At 42.2% G+C, this 21,087-nt stretch overlaps 1 protein-coding gene across 1 annotated transcript; it reads left to right on the top strand.

Annotated features, from left to right (window-relative positions):
- The first annotated feature begins 1,344 nt into the window (after positions 1–1,344).
- On the top strand, positions 1,345–19,783 carry LOC122565345 (Krueppel-like factor 9). The gene is made up of 2 exons (XM_043721217.2): positions 1,345–2,004; positions 14,362–19,783. Exons 1-2 carry the CDS (start codon positions 1,539–1,541, stop codon positions 14,670–14,672), a joined length of 777 nt encoding a protein of 258 aa, XP_043577152.2. The 5' UTR covers positions 1,345–1,538; the 3' UTR covers positions 14,673–19,783.
- The last annotated feature ends 1,304 nt before the right edge of the window (positions 19,784–21,087 follow it).

Here is a 21,087-nt window from a genome sequence, read left to right as displayed (position 1 = left end):
TTGACTTCCTGATGCAGCATGGAGGACTACATCTGAACCAAAGGCTGACAATATCTTTTGGGTCCAAGCACTGGTTTCCAACTGGGCAACTGCTTTACTAAGAAGAAGAAAATCTACCTGACAAAATGTAAGAAGGCATCACTTAAACAACACGTAGCTATTGTGTACCGTTCTGGTCTCCATAGTGCTGAATGCAAAGAGAGGTAAAGGATAAGGTTATAATAATCACTTAATATTTTACAATCTGGGAATCTTTAGAAAAGAGGAAGATGAGGCTTGACCTGACAGGGATGTTTAAAATTATGAAACACTTTAATTCGGCAGATACAGAGATATTACCACTTGTTGACTGGTAGTGGTGGGGTGTAGAGAATGGAGGGAGAGCAAAACTAGGGGCCAAGATTGTCATTAATAAATCCAACGGGAGAAACCTCTTTACTCAGCGAGTGACCAGAATGTAAGACTCAAATATCATTTAGGCAAATATATTTAAAGTAAAAGCTAAAATATAGACCGGGGGCGGGGTGGGTGCGGGGGAGGAAAGTTATGTTGATTGTGTTAAAGATAGGAGGAGGGTCAGGCACGCGAGTTTGGACTGAACGTTCCGAATAATATCGTGTTCAGTTATTTGCAGATATCTTTCAGTCTTTGTGCCCTCCCCTGAGTAGGCAGACCGAGGACAGTCATATAGCTGTTGGAGGATGAAACGGGTCATGGGCTGGGTGGACACTTATTTCCGGATTTACCATATCGATGCGATGCTTCGAAATTGCTGAACAATTATACCCCACTTCTTATTTTTTTTAAATCTACCAGCATTCTATGTTTCTGAGGCAAATCTCTTGAGTTTCGCCCACCAGTACGTTTTCTCTCTCTCTCTCTCTGGCGATTACACCTCCCCCGCCCAATTTAGCATCATCTGCGAATTTCATGATAACGCCCGCATTACAGAGCGGCCTGGAAACGACACAAAATCAGCTTCGATCTCACGCACAACTCAATCATTTCTTTTTTTAAAAAATAGGTGTTGGGGAGGTGGGGGGGGGGAGGATGAGGGAAGAAGGAGGTTTCAGAAATTCTAGGCAGATGACAAACTTTTTAAAAAGATGTAGATATGAAATGATGTTCTCTCTCTCTCTCTCTCTCCTGCCCCTGGAGACAGGGGTTTCTAGCGTCAATAAAGTACGCGTCACCCAAGTGGCTCAGAGTCTGGGATCCGCCCGGCGCGTCACAAGCCGTTTCGGAAGAGGCGGGGAGCACGTAGACCCCTCTCTCCCAGACAAAGCAGCGGGACCACGGCACAGTGGCGCTCAGATCGCATCGGGCTGGGGGGGGGGGTGGGGGGTTTGGGAGGGAGGGGGAGTCTCACTCTCTCACACACACATATACCCAGACCTGTCTGTTTTATTCACCAGTTTCTGAGAGAGGGAGGGTGGTAGGTGGGTGTGAAGGGAGATCCCAATTCTCTCTCTCTCACACACACACACACACACAGCCTAGCTCTTAACCACCCCCCCTCCCACCCCACCTCCCTGGCGATGTCTGCCTTCGCCTGTCGCGACTATTTCGCCGCCGAGTGCCTCATGTCCATCTCCAGCGGGGCGGTGGTGCACCGATCGCCGGTCAAAGACGAGGAAAGTTCCCGAGAGGACAAAGAAGTCAGCGACACGCTCAAGGAAGGAGGAGGAGGAGGAGGCGGTGGAGGTAACCTGCTCCTGGTGGCCAGCATTCTGACCGACCTGCAGAAATCCCGACCCATGTCATCCAACTCCGAGAGCAGCAACTCGTCCTCGTCGTCCGGGGAGAGCCTCGAGAGCGGCTACACCACCCTTTCCGAGGGTCCCAGCACCCCGACCCTGGGTACCGCCAACTCTACCCCGGAGAAGCGGAAAAACAGGCGCTCGGACAAATTTGCGGTGAAGAAGCATCAGTGCTCCTTCGCCGGCTGCGGCAAAGTGTACGGGAAATCGTCCCATCTGAAAGCACACATGAGAACTCACACAGGTAGAAAGCCCAAAGCTTTATTTTCTCCTCCCGCCTCTCCCTCCCTCTCTCTCTCTTCTCTTCCCCCCCCCCCCCATCCCTGAAACAAAAAGTTGTCGCCACGTTTCATTTCTGTGCCTTGATGGTCCTGCGAATTTCTCTTTTGTTTCTGTAACACTCGCATTCTTTCGTCTTTTGTTCCCACGCTGCTTTTATAGTGAAAACTAAGGGGCTAAATTAATGGCGCTTAACTGTAGTGGCTAATGTTGTTGATCTTGTTTTGTGTTTTAACCTGGCACAGACAGTGTTATCCTCCCGATTTTACTGACGGCACCCCTTGTTTAGAAGCGATCTCGAATTTTCGTGCGGGCTGAATAAGTTTGTTTTAATCGTGCGTTCCCTTTCTTGTAGATTTAAGATAATGTCCCTTTATTGTAGATTTAGCAGTTCCGAGAAGGGGAGGAGTCACTGAGAGTAGACAATGAGGCTCTGGGTACGAAACCGTACTTGTGCGATTAAGTAGATGCAATTTGACGTTTGTTGCGGAACAAAGGGCAAGTGATATTTCGAAGTGGTTTTGTATGGGGGGGGGGGGGGTTGGTGTGACATTTCACGAGTTAGGTTTTTTCTTGGGGGGTCAGGGGAGTGGGGTCTCTACATGTTCCAACTTGCCTAGACAGAACCCGGACAAGATCCCTGACCTTGAGTGACAGGGTCTAGGGTGGTACAGTAAGGGATAGCACAAGTACTTCACAATCGGATTTGATGCTGTCAGAATTCTAATTTTTTTTTAATATAGCTATGAGTTGGGGGGAGGGGGAGCTGAGCTGGGCGGGGTTCGTACAGTAACTACCTGTTACTGAGTCGGCCAACTTGCCATTGACCAGAGATTCAGGCCGATAACTGCAGCTTTGCAGGGGCGTGGTGGTGGTTAACTCACTGATGGCAGCCCCTGTAGCTTGTGGGGTGGACATGGAAACTGAAGCGGGCGATGGGCAGCTTCTCACCCGGGCTGACAGTCCGGGGAAAAAGCCATTCCTCTCCTCATCGGCCAGCTCCCCCACCCGCAGCCCAATGTTTTAAGAACCGTCAGGCCGTCACTGACTTGCGTCATTTCCCAGCATTTTTTTTTTGCAGCGTGTGCCCTTGGCGGAGGCTTTTTTTTTTGCCCGGGGGGGGGGGTGGGGGGTGGGGTGTGATGGTGGTGGAGAGAGAGAGAGAGAGAGCGCCCTGGATCCCTGACCCTGGCATAATGCCAGCATCGTGCTCCCCGCCTCCTGTTACAATCGTCACAGCTTGGGGGGTGGGGGGTTGGAGGAGGTGGGAAACATGTAATTCAGAGGGAGGGGGTGGGTGGGTGGGTGGGGAGAGTGGACGCCCATAATAGGAATAGACCGGAATTTCCTGGAAACTGAACAATAATTAGCCATCCGAGTGAGACGAGGGGCTGGATGCTGGCGCAGAGAGCTTAGTTTGGTAGCATTTTATAATCCTGCAAATTTAACAGTTTAGGGTTTGACATCGGTGTGTGTGGTTTTTGTTACTGGAATTCCGAGATGTGCTGGATGAATGATCAGTAATTCAAATCAAATAAGACCTGAAGGTTCAGATGGTGAAATATTTTGAAAACAGCTATCAGTATCTGAAGCACATGCGGCGTGGTTGGGAATTCAGCAACGTATTCAATTCCTAGAGAGAGAGAGAGAACGGGGATGATTTAAAAATAATGTTTCAAAGGCAGGTGGTTAAAAAGGGGGAATTATCCAGGGCAAGGGCTGACAAATGCCGCCAGGCTCTGGGTGAAGCGAGAAAGGCAAAGGAGCGGTAGCGGGAGCTCGAGGGGCGGGGCCAGTCGCACTCCTCCAATGGTTAATCAGCTTGGGCGCGGTTGCTGGGGGGGCGGGCCAATGAGCGGGCTGGTGGGCGTGTCCCCATCTGGGGGGGGGGGGGGCGGTGCGGTGGGCGTTTCCGTGTTGACTCAGAGTCCGGGATCCTCGGTAACCCGACCCCGCGCTCACACGCCAGCCCCACGCGGGGCTCTACACGAACCCCCCCCCCCCTCGCCGCCGGTTAAAATGCGCACTCACTCGGAAGATGTGATGCCGCCGAGTGAAGTTCCTGCGAACCCACTGACTCTTCTGTTGAGCAGCAGAGCCACTCCCCACTTAGAGTCATCAAGATGTACACCACGGAAACAGACCCTTCGGCCAACGCGTCCATGCCGACCAGATATCCCAATCCACACCCATTTGCCAGCACTTGGCCCATGTCTCTCTCAACCCTTCCTATTCATGTGCCCATCCAGATGCCTTTTTAAATGTTTTAATTGTATCAGCCCCTACCACTTCCTCTGGTAGCTCATTCCACCCTCTGACAGAAAATGTCCCTTTTAAATTCCACCTCCACCCTAAACCTATACCCTCTCCTTCTAGACTCCCAAACCCCAGGGAAAAGTCCTTGTCTATTTACCCAATCCATGCTGCTCATGATTTTATAAACCTCTATAAGGTCACCCCTCAGCCTTCTGACACTCCAGGGAGGGGTGCACATTGTTCTAGTTGGAATTGTTCAACTTCCTGACACATTTAAATGATTATTAGAGTCATGTCTGAATTTTAAATTTATATGCTATTCTATATGTCTGTAATGTGTTTGTTGATATACAAGAACTGTATGTAGAGCACGTGTTAGTTTGCTTAGTTGGCTGGGCAGCTGGTTTATAATGCACAGTGATTCCTGCAATGTGTTCAATTGCTGCTCTCCTTCTCAAACTCTCTCCTCACGTAAGATGTGGTGACCCCAAGTTAAAACACCATCAGACATCTCTCTCTAATGACAGAGCAGCTCTATAGTCCACCAGGATTATGAAGACTTTACCCTTTATGGGGTAAAGGTCAATCTGGTGTAGGCGATGCTATGTGGTTCTTTCAAAGACTTAGTGGTCATATACACTGTTTCAAAATAATAAATAGAATGGCATATTAAACATTATTAATGGAGTATAAAGACCAGTTTGATGGGCCAATCGATGCTGAGTGACTAAGTGGTCTTTGAGGGACTTTACAATTACTTTCATGATTTCAGGTGTACTTTCTGAATGACTAGTAACAGTGAGTGTTTTGGGGGGCCTCGTCCATCCAAAGTTATCATGCAGCAAGTGACCAAGTGACCGTTCTGTGCCAGCTGTTTGGAAGAATACAAATCCAATTTCCCAGTTACCTCTCTGTAGCCTTATTCTCCCTGATCAATTCTTGAAATAAACTGGTAAATACAATAGAAAATTGTGTACTTGTGGCAGAGTCTGATTTTCATTTTGTAGTAAATGGGGTTTGGGTGAAAACTTAGTACAATTATGCCTAGATGTAAGTTCTAGGTTTGATTCTCTACCTGAAATGACCTTAAGCAAGGAACATTCCACAATTAGTTTCTGTACCCTTGTGAACGAGTGGTCTTTATTGAAACTGTCTGGGTGTGGACAGTACTAGGCTCACTGTTAAGGCTCTGGGATCAAACAGCCTGATAAAATTTGCTGGGGTCACATATAAAGAAATGCCTGCTGGATGTTGTCTATGATGTAATTCACCATAAGTCTTCAGGAAATGAAAACTTTTAAAAACCAGCCCCTCTGTAGATTTGTTTTGAATAACTTTAGCAAGCATCTAGTCAAAACGTTAAAGAAAACTAGAAATTCAGGTGGGGATACATGTGCTATAAGGTCCTACCATTGTTTCCCAGCTGGTAAAGAGCTATGCATTATGAAAAAAGCTTGTATTTAGAGTAATCTTCATTACAATAATAAGTAGCAGAATCTTTTGGAGCTTAATCCATGCAAAAGATAATCAGATGCTGTGAACTAGGAGGGAATGAGGCTGCCCTTGTTTATCTTGGCTATTTCTAATTGACTATTTAACTGTCTCCAGTTAAATGATCTGTATGGACTATTTAAAAACTAAGGCCAAGAAGGAAGGAGTGGGTCTTGTAATTGGTAAACCAGGTGAAAGTATTGAAAATATTTCAAATGCTGCACCAATAGTCACAAATGTCTACTACTGTCAATTCATTAGTACCTCAGTAGGCCAGAATTCTTTAGTTGTTGACTATAATTTTCACCAGAGAAGGCAATCCTGGTTTGTGACCTTCCCACAATACAAACATTGCTCTTATTTTCAAATCTAAAATGAAGGTTAGTATGATGATGAGAGGGGTTTCTGAACACAGGCAAATTGTGGTCGCATTTCTCAAATGGTTGCCTAATCTACTTAACGGTTTATAGTGTTAGATTGCATAGGCTTCTATCTTTTTCACAGCATTCTTAAGAGTGTGGAATACATCTACCTTTTTCCAACTAAGAAGTCCATGTACCTCGTAAAGCAGAATTCAGTTGGGTGTGGATTGGAGCTAAAATGTTTTCCTCCACTTTTAAATGTGAGTAAGATCATTCAGTTTGACATTGTTTATGAATCCCCCTGTGTCCTAACACTTCCTCTTTCGACTATAATGTCCTGGTTTTTTTTTTGCTTTTATATCAGAGTTTCTGAAGACACCCAGTTTTGTAGGTCAAGTCCAGTTATAGGGATATTAGGTCCTTGTGCCTGCTTGGCTATTCAGTCAGATGGTGGCTGATCTGCACCTCCAATCCACATTTCAATTGTTGCCCCATAACTCTTCATACCACTACCTGTCAAAAGTCTTTTCTAGTTCCATCTTTAAAGCAGTTGCCCTAATGTTAATAGTCTTTTAGATGAAATAATTTCCAACAAACTTCTGTTTGTGTAGAAGAAGTGCTTCCTGATTTTTCCCTGCTGTTTGCCCTTGCTCGAGTTTGAGGATTTCATTCCCTTGTTTTTGTCTCTTTCTTACCCCTCCAAAAAAGTGGGTGATCTGTATCCTCATTAGCATCATAAACCACTCCAAACTTCTACATGCAAGGATGCAGAAGCCAATTAAATGTGACCGGTTCTCTGTCACTCTGTTCCACCCATCAATCTCACCTCTCTTGCAGAACATACCTGGTATTGTGGCATGGTTTCTGACATGGATAGTCTGGTCAGTATTTTATCCTGATGAGACCCTAAACATCAAGTTCTTTTGTAGACGTCCTTTGCTGGAACCTCTCAAAGTCAGTAGCTATCAGTTGGGATGAAGAACACACTCTTTTGTGAACTGGAGATATTGGAACCAGTTATTGAGCTCAGAGAGCTGTTGAGCTAACTCACTTCATTGCAAGGATGGAATCTGAATGTTCAGGTTTTCTTAGCATGGTGTTATTATATATTGTAACTTTTGATTCGCTCGGGTAGTTCTGGTGATAGTGGTGTAATAACCTGCTCAGGGGTTCCAACTTGCCTTACCAACTTGCCATACTTTTACTTGTAGTCTGGAACAATTGGTTATTGTGGTAAAGCTGCAGCTGTCTTCCCTTCACACAGTTCCTCCCATTCTTAATCCTTGCTGGTGAATGGTTGGAGGATTTGCATATTCGTACTCTGCCAATGTGGCCACATTTTGAATGTATCTTTGACCATCAAAACTTGGGGTGGGACTTGAACCCAAAACTCATGGCTCTGAAGTAAGGATGTGACCCATTGTCAGTAGATGGCCGAATTAATGAACTTTGCTCCCAGTGATTTATTTGTTTCATGGGATGTGGATGTCACTGGCTGGGTCAGCACCTTAGTCCTAACTGCCCGTGAACTGTGTGCTGAGCTGTTACTTGAGTGTAGATAGATACTTTGCTATTAGGGAGGGAGATTTTGGGATATTGACCCAGTCACGCTGAAGGAACTGTGATTATATTTTCAAGTCTGGTTGTTTGTTTGGAGGGGACTCTTGGATGTACTTGTATTCACATATATCTGCGACACCTTCCATCCAGATGGTAGTGATTATGGATTTGGTAGGTGCCATTTAAGGATCTTTGAATTTTTCTAGATGGTATACACTGTTGCTACTGAACATCAGTGGTGGAGAAAGTGAATGTTTATGGATATGGTGCAAATCAAGCTGATTGCTTGAGTTTTTTTTTGAAGAAGTAACAAAGAGGATTGATGAGGGCAGAGCAGTGGATGTGATCTATTTGGACTTCAGTAAGGTGTTTGACAAGGTTCCCCATGGGAGACTGGTTAGATCTCATGGAATACATTGTGTTTTCTCTGGGGTTGGGGAGTCCAGAACTAGAGGACATAGATTTAGGGTATGGGGGGGAAGATATAAAAGGGACCTAAAGGGGTGACTTTTTCTTGCAGAGGGTGGTACATGTATGGAATGACCTGTCAGAGGAAGTGGTGGAGGCTGGTATAACTGCAGCATTTAAAAGGCATCTGGATGGGCATATGAATAGGAAGTGTTTGGAGGGATATGGGCCATGTGCTGGCAAATGGGACTAGATTAGGTTAGGATATCTGGTCGCCATGGACGAATTGGACCAAAGGATCTGTTTCCATGCTGTACTTTATGACTCTATGCTTTGTCCTTAATGGTATCGAACTGTGCTCATCCAAGGAAGTGGGAGTATTCCATCAAACTGATGTCTTGTAGATGGTGGACTGGCTTTGGGCAGTTGGGCATTGTTGTTCATTGCAAGGCTTCCACACTGACCTGCTCTAGTCTAGTCCAGGCTAATACTGTAAGGCTTGTCCAGTTCAATTTCTGGTTAATGGTAACATTGAGGATATTGAGGAATTTGGTGATGGAAATGCCATTGGTCATAGCATTATGGTTAGAATTTCTATTTGTTGATGGTCATTGCCTGGCATTTGTGTGGCATGAATATCACTTGCCACTTGTCAATATCCAGACTTTGGCTGACCAGATCTTGCTGCATTTGGACATGGACTGCTTCAGTATTTGAGGAGTTGTGACTACTGCTAAGCATTGCAATTGTCAACAAACATCCCCACTTCTGACCTTTTTACAATGGAGGGAAAGTCATTCAAGCAGCTGAAGAGACTTGTGGTAAGGACACTACCCTGAGGAACCACTGCAGAGATGTCCTGGAGCTGAGATGTCTGACCTCCAACAACCATAACCATCTTCCTAGATACCAGGTATCACTGCAAACAGTTGGGAACCGCCTCCCTGCATTCTTATTTAATTCCAGTTTTGCTCAGGCTCCTTTATACTTGGTCAGGTGGAGCCTTAATATCAAGGGTAATCATTCTCTCCTCCCCTTTGGATGTACTGAGGTCAAGAGCTTAGTAGTCCTAGTAGAACCCAAACTGAGCATCCGCAAACAGGTTATTGCTAAACTAGTACTATTGTTAACCCCTTCCATCACTGCTGATGATTGAGAGTAGACTGAAGTGGAGTGCAGTAATTGTCTGGGTTGGTTTTGTACTGCTTTGTGTACAGCACAGACCTGGACAATTTTCCATCGGGGTTGGGTACATGCCAGTGATCTAGATGGGAACAGCTGGGTTAGGGGTACACCAAGCCCTGGAGTACACTTATTCAGTACGATTGCTGGATAACAGTGCACACAACACAATGGAGAGCATGTTGAATGTGAAGATGGGACTTGGACTGTGTGGGTGGTCACTCTTACTATTGTCATGGACAGATGCATCTTTAGCATTCCTGGATATGTACTAATCAACTTGTTCAGATAAGTTATTACACACCTCTGGAGCAGGTGGGTCCTGAACCCATGGCAATCTGGCTCAGAGGTAGGAACACTACCAGGGAACAACATGAGCTGCTCTGTGGTAATCTTATGTGAATGTGTCAATTAGATGCTTGTTATCTATTTAGTAACTTTCTCTGTATGTTTCCATGAGGGTTCGTGTGCAGTGGTAGTGTCCCTACCTCTGAGCGAAGAGGCCTGGGTTCAAATCCCACCTGCTCCTGAAGTGTGTAATAACATTTCTGAACAGGTTGATTAGAAAAGTAGGTTAAATTATAAAACATGTAGATATGGGGGCCGTTGTGGCACAGTGGTAATATCTCTACCTTGGAAAATGGGTACCTGGGTTCAATTACCACCTGCTCCAAAGGTGTATCATAACATTTGAGGAGATTGGTTTTTTCTTTAAAATCTATACCTAAATATGACTAATGTACTTCCAAAGGTAATTCTGTAATAAACTTTGTTCATTTCAGTGCTGGTATAATCTATGAATCACTCCATTTTGTAACATCAGATGGGATTCCCTGCACAGGAATATCTAGCTTGGTTTCTGTTACCTTATACAATTACTTGAACATCGAGATTTTTTATTCTGAGCTGAGAAAGTCAACACATCTCAAGAGAAAACCCTCATGACTAACCTAAAGCAAAAAATTAGTACCTTCTTCCCTTTGGTTCTTGAGGTAGAGCAGTAGTGTTGAAAATGTGTTGCTGGAAAAGCGCAGCAGGTCAGGCAGCATCCAAGGAACAGGAGAATCAACGTTTCGGGCATAAGCCCTTCTTCAGGAATCCAGGAATCTCTGTAGAGCAGTAGTGTCCCTACCTCTGGGTTCAAGTCATACTTGCTCCAGCTGTGTGTAGGAACTTGTCTGAAGAAGCTGGTTTTAAACAAATATCAGTAGTCCATGACTTTGTAGCAGGAATGCTGCAGTTTAAGGCCTCCACAATCCTAAACTGAATTGACCTCACTCGATAATGAAAGATTGACTAATTTTAATCTGTGCTGGGTGTTGTCCAAGAAAACAAGATGTGCATGGAAAAACAGAGTGAGTTGTAACCGTCTTTAACAAGTGGTGCTCGTGGGGGAACTAAAGCAAAATTCCAGTTTTCTTGTAAAACTGAATCTTTTCTAAATTTTATTTCTTGCAAAGTATCTGAACAAAGAATGATGTACAGAAATAGTTGCAGTACCTACTGGCAAGAGGCCATTCACATTGATAAATAGTTCAACACAAAAGGGAGATATAGCAATTAATGTACATGTTCCCCTCCAAGCCTCACACCATCATGATATGAAAATATAATGCTGATACTTTGCTATGCTAGATCAAAAAGCCTGGAACTCATTTCCTAACAGCACTCTGGGCTTTGCCACTTGCCAAAATTTGCTTTGTTTCAAGGAGGCAGCTCAAAGCATTTGGGTATGAGCAATAATGCTGCCATAGCCAGTGTGGACCTCACTGCAAGCAAATGTTAACAGTTTCTATCCGAGAAAAATCCCTTGCCTAACCAGCTGCATAAACCAAGTGTGATGTGCCTTTTATCATGAGCCTTATTTTTGTCTTCATTGTTTTAGAATCCTAGAGATGCGCAGCATGGAAAGTGACCCTTTGGTCCAACTCGTCCATGCTGACCAGATTTCCTAACCTAATCTTAGTCCTATTTGCTAGCAATTGGCCCATATCCCTCTAACCCCCTCCTATTCCTATACCCATCCAGATGCCTTTTAAATGTTGTAATTGTACCAGCCTCCTCCACTTCCTCTGGCATGCCATTCCATACAGACGTTCACCCTCTGTGAAAAAGTTGCTCCTTAGGTCCCTTTTAAATCTTTCCCCTTTCACTCTGAACCTATGCCCTCTAGTTCTAGACGCCCCCATTCCAAGGAAAATACTTTGTCTGTTTATCCTATCTATGTCCTTCATCAGGTTATAGTCCAACAGGTTTAATTGGAAGCACTAGCTTTCAGAGCACAGTTCCTTCATCAGGTGGTTGTGCTTCCAATTAAACCTGTTGGACTAAACCAGGTGTTGTGATTTAACTTTGTACACCCCAGTCCAACACCAGCATCTCCAAATTATGCCCCTCATGACTTTATATACCTCTATAGGGTCATCTCTCAGCTTCTAACGCTCCAGGAAAAACAGCCCCAGCCTATTCAGCCTCTCCGTATACCACAAATCCTCCAACCCTGGCAACATCCTTGTAAATTTTTTCCTGAATCCTTTCAAGTTTCACAACATCCTTCCAATAGAAAGGAGACCAGAATTGCACGCAATATCCCAAAAGTGGCCGTACTAGTGTCCTGTACAATCGAGGTTTCAGGCGAAAGCCCTGATGAAGGGCTTTTGCCCGAAACGTCGATTTTACTGTTCCTCGGATGCTGCCTGAACTGCTGTGCTTTTCCAGCACCACTAATCCAGAATCTGGTTTGCAGCATCTGCAGTCATTGTTTTTACCCAGTGTCCTGTACAGCCACAACATGACCTCCCAACTCCTGTACTCAATCCTCTGACCAATAAAGGAAAGCATACCAAATGCCTTCTTCACTATCCTATCTACCTGCGGCTCTACTTTCAAGGAGCTATGAACCTGCACTCCAAGGTCTCTTTGTTCAGCAACACTCTCTAGGACCTTATCATTAAGTGTATAAGTCCTGCTAAGATTTGCTTTCCCAAATTGCAGCACCTCGCATTTATCTGAATTAAACTCCATCTGCCACTCCTCAGTCCATTGGCCCATCTGAACAAGATCCTGTTGTACTTTAAGATAACCTCCTTCACTATCCACTACACCTCCAATTTTGGTATCATCTGCAAACTTATTAACTGTAACCTCCCATGTCACATCCAAATCATTTCTATAAATGCCAAAAAGTAGTGAACCCAGCACCAATCCTTGTGGCATGCCTCTGGTCACAGACCTCCAGTCTGAAAAGCAACCCTCCACCACGATCCTCTGTCTTCTACCTTCGAGTTAGTTCTATATCCAAATGGCTAGTTCTCCCTGTATTCCATGAGACCTAACCTTGCTAATCAGTCTCCCATAGGGAACCTTGTCGAACGCCTTACTGAAATCCATATAGGTCACGTCTACTGCTCTGCCCTCATCAATCCTCTTTGTTACTTCTTCAAAAAACTCAATCATGTTCATGTGACATGATTTCCCACGCACAAATCCATGTTGACTATCCATAATCCTTGCCTTTCCAAAGATATGTAATCCTGTCCTTCAGGATTCTCTCCAACAACTTGCCCACCACTGACGTCAGGCTCACTGATCTGTTGTTCCCTGGCTTTTCCTGACCACAAATGTCTCAGCAAAGGGCCCAGCAATCACTTCCCTAGCTTCCCACAGATTTCTAGGGTACACCTGATCAGGTCCTGGGAATTTATCCACTTTTATGCATTTCAAGATATCCAGTACCACCTTCACTGTAATATGATAATTTTTCAAGATGTCACCATCTATTTCCCCACATTATATTTTTTCCCTGTCCTTCTCCACAGTAAACACTGATGCAAAATACTCGTTTAGTATCTACCCAATTTCCTGCGGCTCCACACAAAGGCCGCCTTGCTGATCTTTGAGGGGCGCTATTCTCTCCCTAGTTACCCTTTTGTCCTTAATGTATTTCTAAAAACCCTTTAGAGAGGCTCTAACGTGTCATTCCTTTAATTCAGGTGTAAATGCTATTGAATATAGAGCTCTGTTAGAGTTGTAATGGATTAGAATGAACAGTGTTTTTAATTTGTGATCAGACAGAATGCGAGTAGAAAAAGAGAATCTGTTTTCTTGATTGTATAGTTTTAGTATATTCTATGTACTCCTCAATAACAATTTGTGCCTAATCCTTGCTTCAGTCGACTTTATTTTAATTAGTTAATTTTGAAGTGCAAAATTCCCACTTTGCTGTCTTTTACGTTGCTTGATTCAAGTTATTTCATTTTTAATTCTGTTTCTCTTTAGCTCAAATGGCCAACATAATAATTATCTGTATGTATTCCTAAACGACTTCAGTCCAGATCATGACAGAATGAGGCTTTACAATTTGAAATATGTTTTTGAACGTGCACAAGAGATAATTGGCCTCTATCCTCAGCCTGCTTAAGTGTTGTGCAATTTTGAGTCAGTTCAGGACTTGTGTGGGATGCAGTCAATATTACATAATCAACACAATCTTTTATCTTCCAATTAACCCTGTAGGCTTGTTACTCGAGTAACAAGCTGGCTCAAAGAAAAGACACAAATTATGGAACTGCCCAATTGAGATCAGCTAACTACAGAGACAGTTACGGTTGTGAAACTGCAGAGCAAGAAGAATTCTGAGCTTTGAATTTTACAAAATGCTGACCACAAAGTGGGGTGATAATATAATTTGGGTGGGAAACAATTGTGCCATATGCGCTGTTGGTTTTACATCGTGTCTGATTTTGTTCTCTAACAGAAACTAATATTCAGCACAACGTAAAACCAGTCCCCCCGCCCCCTCGATCTGTGTGGGTTTCCTGCAGAGAATGAGTTTAAAATTACATTCCACTCAGTTTGTAGGTTCTCATACTCTGGGGAGAAATGTAGTAGTGGACAGTGTGAGCTGCATCCAACAATTGATCATTGTCTCCATGGCTGAGGATGAGAACCATTACCTCCACGAATGAAAAGAGCTTGCAGATGAAAATCGTTTCCATGTTTCTGTCTCCTCTGCGATCAGTCACAGTGTCTTATCTTTGTTTGTATCCCAATTCATCTTTCAGGGGAGCGACCATTTCCTTGCACCTGGCCGCAGTGTTTGAAGAAGTTTGCCCGCTCAGATGAGCTGGCTCGACATTATCGTACCCACACTGGTGAGAAGAAATTCAAGTGCCCGATGTGCGAGAAGAGGTTTATGCGCAGTGACCACTTGATGAAGCACGCTCGGCGACACCCTGACTTCAAGCCCAGTATGATTACCAAACCCAACAGCAGAAGTACATCACCCCCCAACATGCTGGCACCGACCTTCCACAGCCTGGCATCCCCTTCCATCGTCAGTTCTCTGAATCCTGCTGGTCCCGTGCTCAATTAAACTGGAGGGGGATTTTTAAAGAAAAACATTTTGTACCAAAAGTCTTGTTTAAACTGAGTTTATATCCCGCCCTCCAAACATGTGTGGACTGTGCTTTGTAGATTTCTGCTTTCAAACCATTCAACCGTTGTAGATTAATGTTGGAAGTCTTTTTCACATGCATTGTTTTTGCACACACACTGACTGTAGCCAGCAACTGAAGTTCAGCTGCTAGCTTCTCTGGATTGGTATCCTCGTAAAATAGAGAGTGTTATGAACCTTCCTAATCTCCCAGTTATTATTGGATCTAGTTAACCTGATGCCTGTTTTTATTTTTGAATTTTTAACTTATTGTGATAACTCCATACAGGCTTTGGAGTATACTGAAGGTAAGCCATTGTTTAGTCATCCAGTCAAAAATAGCTTTTTCTCAATTTTAAAAAAAAAGTCCTACAGACTGACTGAACCACAGTTTCACAAGTTAATGAAACTGCCACACAATGTTCCACTGTGTGCTAAATGGTGACATGAAGCTTGATAACAGATCTTTTGACTGAGAAATATAAAAGATACTTCAAAGCAATTTACCTGAAACAAGGATAGTAAATATGACGTTGCAATTTCAGTTTTAATACCATGGTCAAAAAGGAATTTAAAAACTAAGAAACCAATTTTGCCCAGTTTCTCCAATTCAGAGTTGGCAATGTGATCTTATGGCTCAGTATAACTCAGTTGTACACATCCCTTCCCTGGAGAGTTCTCATTGGGATTTAACTCAGGGACTGAATTACTGTAAATTACAGTATTCCTACAGTGATAATGATTTGCAGTTACTTAATTGATCTGTCTCAGGGCTACAAAGGATCTTGCCACATGTCACAGAAACAGACACAGCACTGCAATTATGACCACTGTTATACCTCTTTCAGAATCTTCAATTTCTTTGTGCTGGTGTGGGGAGGGGAGTGCTGTTTTGTTCAGTGGACTTGCTGCAATGTCTCCGCACTCCTGCACAAGACCCTTACATGATGTGTGGTGGCTGGGTGCAACAAGTATTGAAATTACTACCTTCTGGTTTACAGCTTTGTTTAACTTCTGTTTGTGAGGTTTTAACATTGCATAGGGTATACCGTTCAATCCTAAACACTGGTTCTAGTGTCTGGCAGTGTCAATCTGACTTTACATGAGATCAATCGTCTGCAAATGAATATGCCCCAAGTCTTAAATGAGCGTGAAGAAATCAAATTTGTAACATGGTATCTGTGCTGGCAAAGGCCTACCTCTGGCCTAGCTTTGCTGTGACCTGGATTACTTGCAAAAGTGTACCCAGCAGTGCTTTGTATTGCAGCTCACCGGAGGACAGTTCCCAACTTGGGACCACTTTTTTTTCTGGGAAACTCACTCACGGTGAAGTTGATAAAAAGAAACATTTTGTTACACTGCCCATTAGGACTCTGGAACAGATTTTACAAACTGTTTCTGTATAGGAGCTGCAGACAATTCAGGACACTTCATGGGTTATTTTCTGAGATCTGCTGGTCAGTGGTGACAATTGTACAACATGTATTACACATTAAGAAAGGTGTATAGCCAAAGGTTTTAGTTGGAGGTTTATTAAAAGGTGATTGGCATTACCTGCTCAAGTCATCTGTGTGCAAAAATAATATAGCTGTGGGGCTATGTGTGTACTGACTTTCTAAGTGCTCATATATATATATGGTATTTTTGTAATGTTTCTACTCAGGGGGCTGTGTTGCTGATGCATGCATTTCACCATACCAGTGTGGAGCTTGTGTGTATCTAGGTTTTATACCTGTTCAGTGTGTGAAGTTGGAACAGTGTCGTTCCAAGTAACTTGCTTACGGTATGCTGTTGATCAGTTACCAGAAGGGAAGATATTCATATTCTTTATCTTTGAAGTGTTCTACTCTACTAAAATTGCTAGCTGCATTTGGGGGGTAAAAATGATAAATATAACTTTAAAAAGTAATGTAAATATTTGTGAAAAGCATGGTTTTAAGGTAGTGATTTAAATTTACACTAATGACTATTTTACTATTAATAGCTTGTGCACTAATGCACATCTCTCAAGTTGTTTCAGGAATTAAAGTGTATACTGTAATTCACAAAAGTCTCTATTTCAGTTATCCAAGGGAAAAAAATGATCGAACAGTGTTTTGATTTGAAACTCCATTGGCAGCTGTTTTTCTCACTTCTAATGTTCTTTTGTTTTATTCTCGAGGCTGGACAGACTTGTGACTTCCCATGAGTTACCTGGTTAGCTTCAGCTTTTTAAAAAAAATTACTAGTGCAGGGTGCTGATGGTGGACATGATCCTGTTGTCTTTTACTTTTTTTTGTCTTGACGTAATCAGTGGGTGGTCTGCAATAGAAGGTAATATTGATTTAATATTGTCTTGAATTCAAACATCTTTAATCTCTCAAGAAAGAGAAGGAAGAAAATAAAAATACTGTTTAATATATTGAATGACTTTTCTTTTTTTTTTTGAATCAGCTGAAATTCCCCTCAAGTGCAGGAGTGAGACACTTGCAAAGTATTTGTTTCGCAATACTGCAATACTTGTGAATGCAGTTTTAATGAAATCAAATCAAATCAAATCCACTTTGAAAGAGAAATTTCACTCCCTTGTCTCTTGCTTTTTGTAATATTGCCACAGTGATACCAAGGGTAGTTTTGGCCTTTGCTGCATCAAAGAGATGCTCAACTGCTGTTATGTCTGTGGTATTGTTCAGTATATCTAAATACGGTCGTAATTGCTGCACAGCAGATTTACAATGTCAAGTGTCAAAGGTTATGGAATATAATTCATGAAATGCAGTCAGGATGCAAAAGACCCATCAGCCACTAATGTTCATCTATGTTGCTAGTTTCATGTCACCTTTTTCTAAAATAAACAAAACTGTTCTAATAAAACAACTCCTATGGAACATTAATTGTTATTGATTTCATTCATTGAACTTAGTTGCCATCTATTTTTTCACAAAAGTCGTGGAGTATTTTATGGTTCCATTGGCAATGTGCATTAGCATTATTGGAAGCAGTCCCAGGGTATTTGAGTTGCATTTTCAGTGTCTTAAAACACTCCACATCAGGGTGCCTTCTGACTTGGATGTTGCTTTAGCAAGAGAAGTTCTAACGTTCCTAGTGATTTAGCACATATATGATGCTAGCAGTAATATGGGTTACTTTTCAGTATGAGTTTTTAAAAATTGTGTATCAATTTACCAATAATTTAGAATGTGTGAATCAATCTACCACATTTGGGGCAAAACTTATTGTCCAGGTAGATCTTTTGCAGTGCTTTGACTGTGATGCCCAGTCGGTTGAATGCTTTTGACTATGGTGACAACTACATAATCCAGTTCAGTCAGCACCATATTCTTCAAGTGATTCTGGTTTTTAACTTTGATTTTACCATTCCTTCATCAGTCCAGGGTGCTGTTCAGCTCAGAAACACTTTTTTCATGATCTGTGACTGAAAAGTAACCAATAAGTTTCATTTGTAGTGTACTTTTTTATTTGTAGGTGTTGCTAATGAGGTGTGATGAATGCCATACTTTGAGATGTTAGTATTTAAAAGTAAATGAGAATTATAGCATTCCAGTTTATAATTCCATAATCTTCATCCATGGCTGCGGGCAGCTTAACATTAATTGCAATAAAATAGTATCCAATACAATGAGGCCAGTCATGGAGCATAGGTGAAGGTTTAAGATTCAAGATTAAGAGGTATTCTTATGGGCCAATTTTTTTGTCTTAAGTTCTGCAAGTTGTTGTTTCCACAGGTAATGTGGTAAATAACAGCTTCTCAATCAGCTGTAGTGATGTGTGAAATCTGTAATATTTTAAACTGAAGGTCAATTTTAACTTGAATGTTTCAGTGTCTCCTCCTGCTTTCCAGCAGTCACTGATGTTGCTTGTGAGTAACTGGGCAGGGGCATGTTGTTAGGCAAAGCTACTACACGATTGAAGCCCATGGAAACAATATTGGCCCTTGGAAGGAGTCTTCATGTTAAACACACTTTATTATAAGGGATGCTCCTTCTGGTTTTCAGATCATATTGCACATTTTTTATAAACAGTCTATTATATTCAATGTGTTGTTTGTATTGTTTTGGCAACCTTTTTATTCTTTTTGATTTTTGTATATTATGTAAGAACATACAGGACTCATTAACTATGTGATGGAATGTCACTGCTTTGTTCCCCCTTTTAAAAATTTCTGTCACTTTCGATTTCTCTTGATTGACAGCTTGTGCGGTGTACAATTTAGCACGTAGTTTTGACAATGTAGATATTCTGTGTGTATGTGGGCAGCCAATGTCAGTCAATGCAATAATGTCTTCACTTGTTATCCAAAAGTGCATCATGGTCAGGAGCAGGAATCCAAGCTGAGGTTTGCTTTTCTTGCCATCTCCTAGTATTCCTGTTACCCCAAGGTAACTTGGGGCAGAGCCTGGATATCTTTGGTCTCTTGAGGTCAATGCTTTTCCGTTTCCATCCTGAGCTATCAGAAAAAAATAGAAGTTGCAACATGTATTTCATAAATAAAGAGCTGTAGTTGGCCACTTTTATCAATGTCTTTTTTTTAAAGAAGTGACCTCATGAGGCTTTTAAACTTGCTGGGAGAAACATTGAATAAATAAACCTTTTTTAAACTGCAGTTTATTGTGGAATAAGAACTGGATATTTCTGTTGTTTGTCAAAGTTTGGCAATTTGAAAAATTATTCATTTTCTCAAAATAGACCAAGCTTTGAAAAGAAGCCTCTAATTCAGGGATTGCATTAAATGTGCCAAGGAGTCCTGTTCCTCACAATAAGTATCCTTGTGTTTCAAGTCTGTATATGTGGCACCCATGTAGCAATTGGTATTACTGGGAACCTTTTTTTTTTAAACAGTCATTTTATGGATAATGTATTTTATAACATTCTGGTGATCAGTTGTATTACATATGCTAATACTGTAAGCTATGAACCATTACAGAAAGATTGCTGTTTGAAATTTTGCATGGATGACTGAATTTTGTACACAGTGAATAAACAATGATGTCCTAATTAAAAGACATGGATTTATTTTGCATAGAATTAAATCTCCAATTGTTGACTCTAAATGCTGATCTCTCAAATAATTCTGCATCCTCTCATATTTTCACTCAGTTTGTTCGCCAGTCTTTTAACAGCACTGATTTACACAATTAAAACTTCTCCAGAGATGATCATCATTCTTTGACTTGTGCTATGGGCCCTTCTTGTCACTCAGTCCATGTGGAACTTAATGTGAGTGCTCCATGTTTAATCATGTGTACTTTTTGAGTTGACACTTATGGCATTTTAATGCCCAGAAGGTTGTAATTGCAAGTCTCACTCCAAACCTTGAGCTTATTGCAGTTTTAAAAATCAGTGTGCATTATGGAGGGACTGTGCTGCATTTTTTAAATGTAACTCTTTGAGCCTCCAGTGTACTGTCCCAAACAAGGTTCCAATCATTCTGGTGCATGTTACTAATCCTATGGCACTTTTTGTAGAGAGAACCCAGGAGTTTGCCTGATGTTGATTACAATTCTGAATTATCAGCACCAAATCATTTTTTTTGCAGGATTACACTGCACACAATTACTGGAGTATTTGCCTATGTAACAGCAGCAACAGTCATTTTTTTTTTTGTAAATATATTTATTAGCAAATGTTTTTAACTTTAACATGGGCGGCACGGTGGCACAGTGGTTAGCACTGTTGCCTCACAGCGCCAGAGACCCGGGTTCAATTCCCGCCTCAGGCGACTGTGTGTGGAGTTTGCACATTCTCCCTGTGTCAGCGTGGGTTTCCTCCGAGTGCACCGGTTTCCTCCCACAGTCCAAAGACCTGCAGGTCAGGTAAATTGGCCACGCTAAATTGCCCGTAGTGTTAGGTAAGGGGTAAATGTAGGGGTATGGGTGGGTTGCGCTTTGGCGGGGCGGTGTGGACTTGTTGGGCCGAAGGGCCTGTTTCCACACTGTAAGTAATCTAATCTAATAAAATTAATAAAAAATACAATCAATAACAAATATCAGTATAATAAAAGAAAAAAATACAATTTACAATACAACTACTGTCTATTAGCTACTAACCTACCCTATAATACAAAACAAACCCTAACACTGTGCAAAGCAACACCAATAAATAAGTAAATAACTAATAGATCAAAAAAAAACAAAGAACAGCTATGCTCGGTGCAAAGCTCCCAAACAAAGGAACGGGAGCATTGTAATAATTCAGGAGAAGCCCTCCAGGGCTCAACAAACCTCACCATTCTGGTTAAACAAACACCCTAGTTAAGATAGCTGACAAATCTATATCCTAATAACTCAAGTAGGGCTGCCATGTCTTATAAAAATGGTCTTGTTTGGTGCATCATGTTTATTAAAAAAAAGGTCCA

The sequence above is a fragment of the Chiloscyllium plagiosum genome, unplaced genomic scaffold, assembly GCF_037043375.1.
Source record: "Chiloscyllium plagiosum isolate Xiang-an unplaced genomic scaffold, Cpla_swu_hap1 HiC_scaffold_28, whole genome shotgun sequence".
Lineage (NCBI taxonomy): Eukaryota > Metazoa > Chordata > Chondrichthyes > Orectolobiformes > Hemiscylliidae > Chiloscyllium > Chiloscyllium plagiosum.
Note: the sequence above shows the minus strand (reverse complement) of the source record. Positions and strands in the feature narration are given on the sequence as shown.

What these genes read in the sequence shown, in the direction of transcription:
- LOC122565345 (XM_043721217.2), top strand. Translation starts at nt 1,539, where the DNA reads ATGTCTGCCTTCGCCTGTCGCGACTATTTCGCCGCCGAGTGCCTCATG. An exon ending in ACACATGAGAACTCACACAG is followed by an intron (nt 2,005 to 14,361) that starts GTAGAAAGCCCA and finishes TTCATCTTTCAG; the next exon opens with GGGAGCGACCATTTCCTTGC.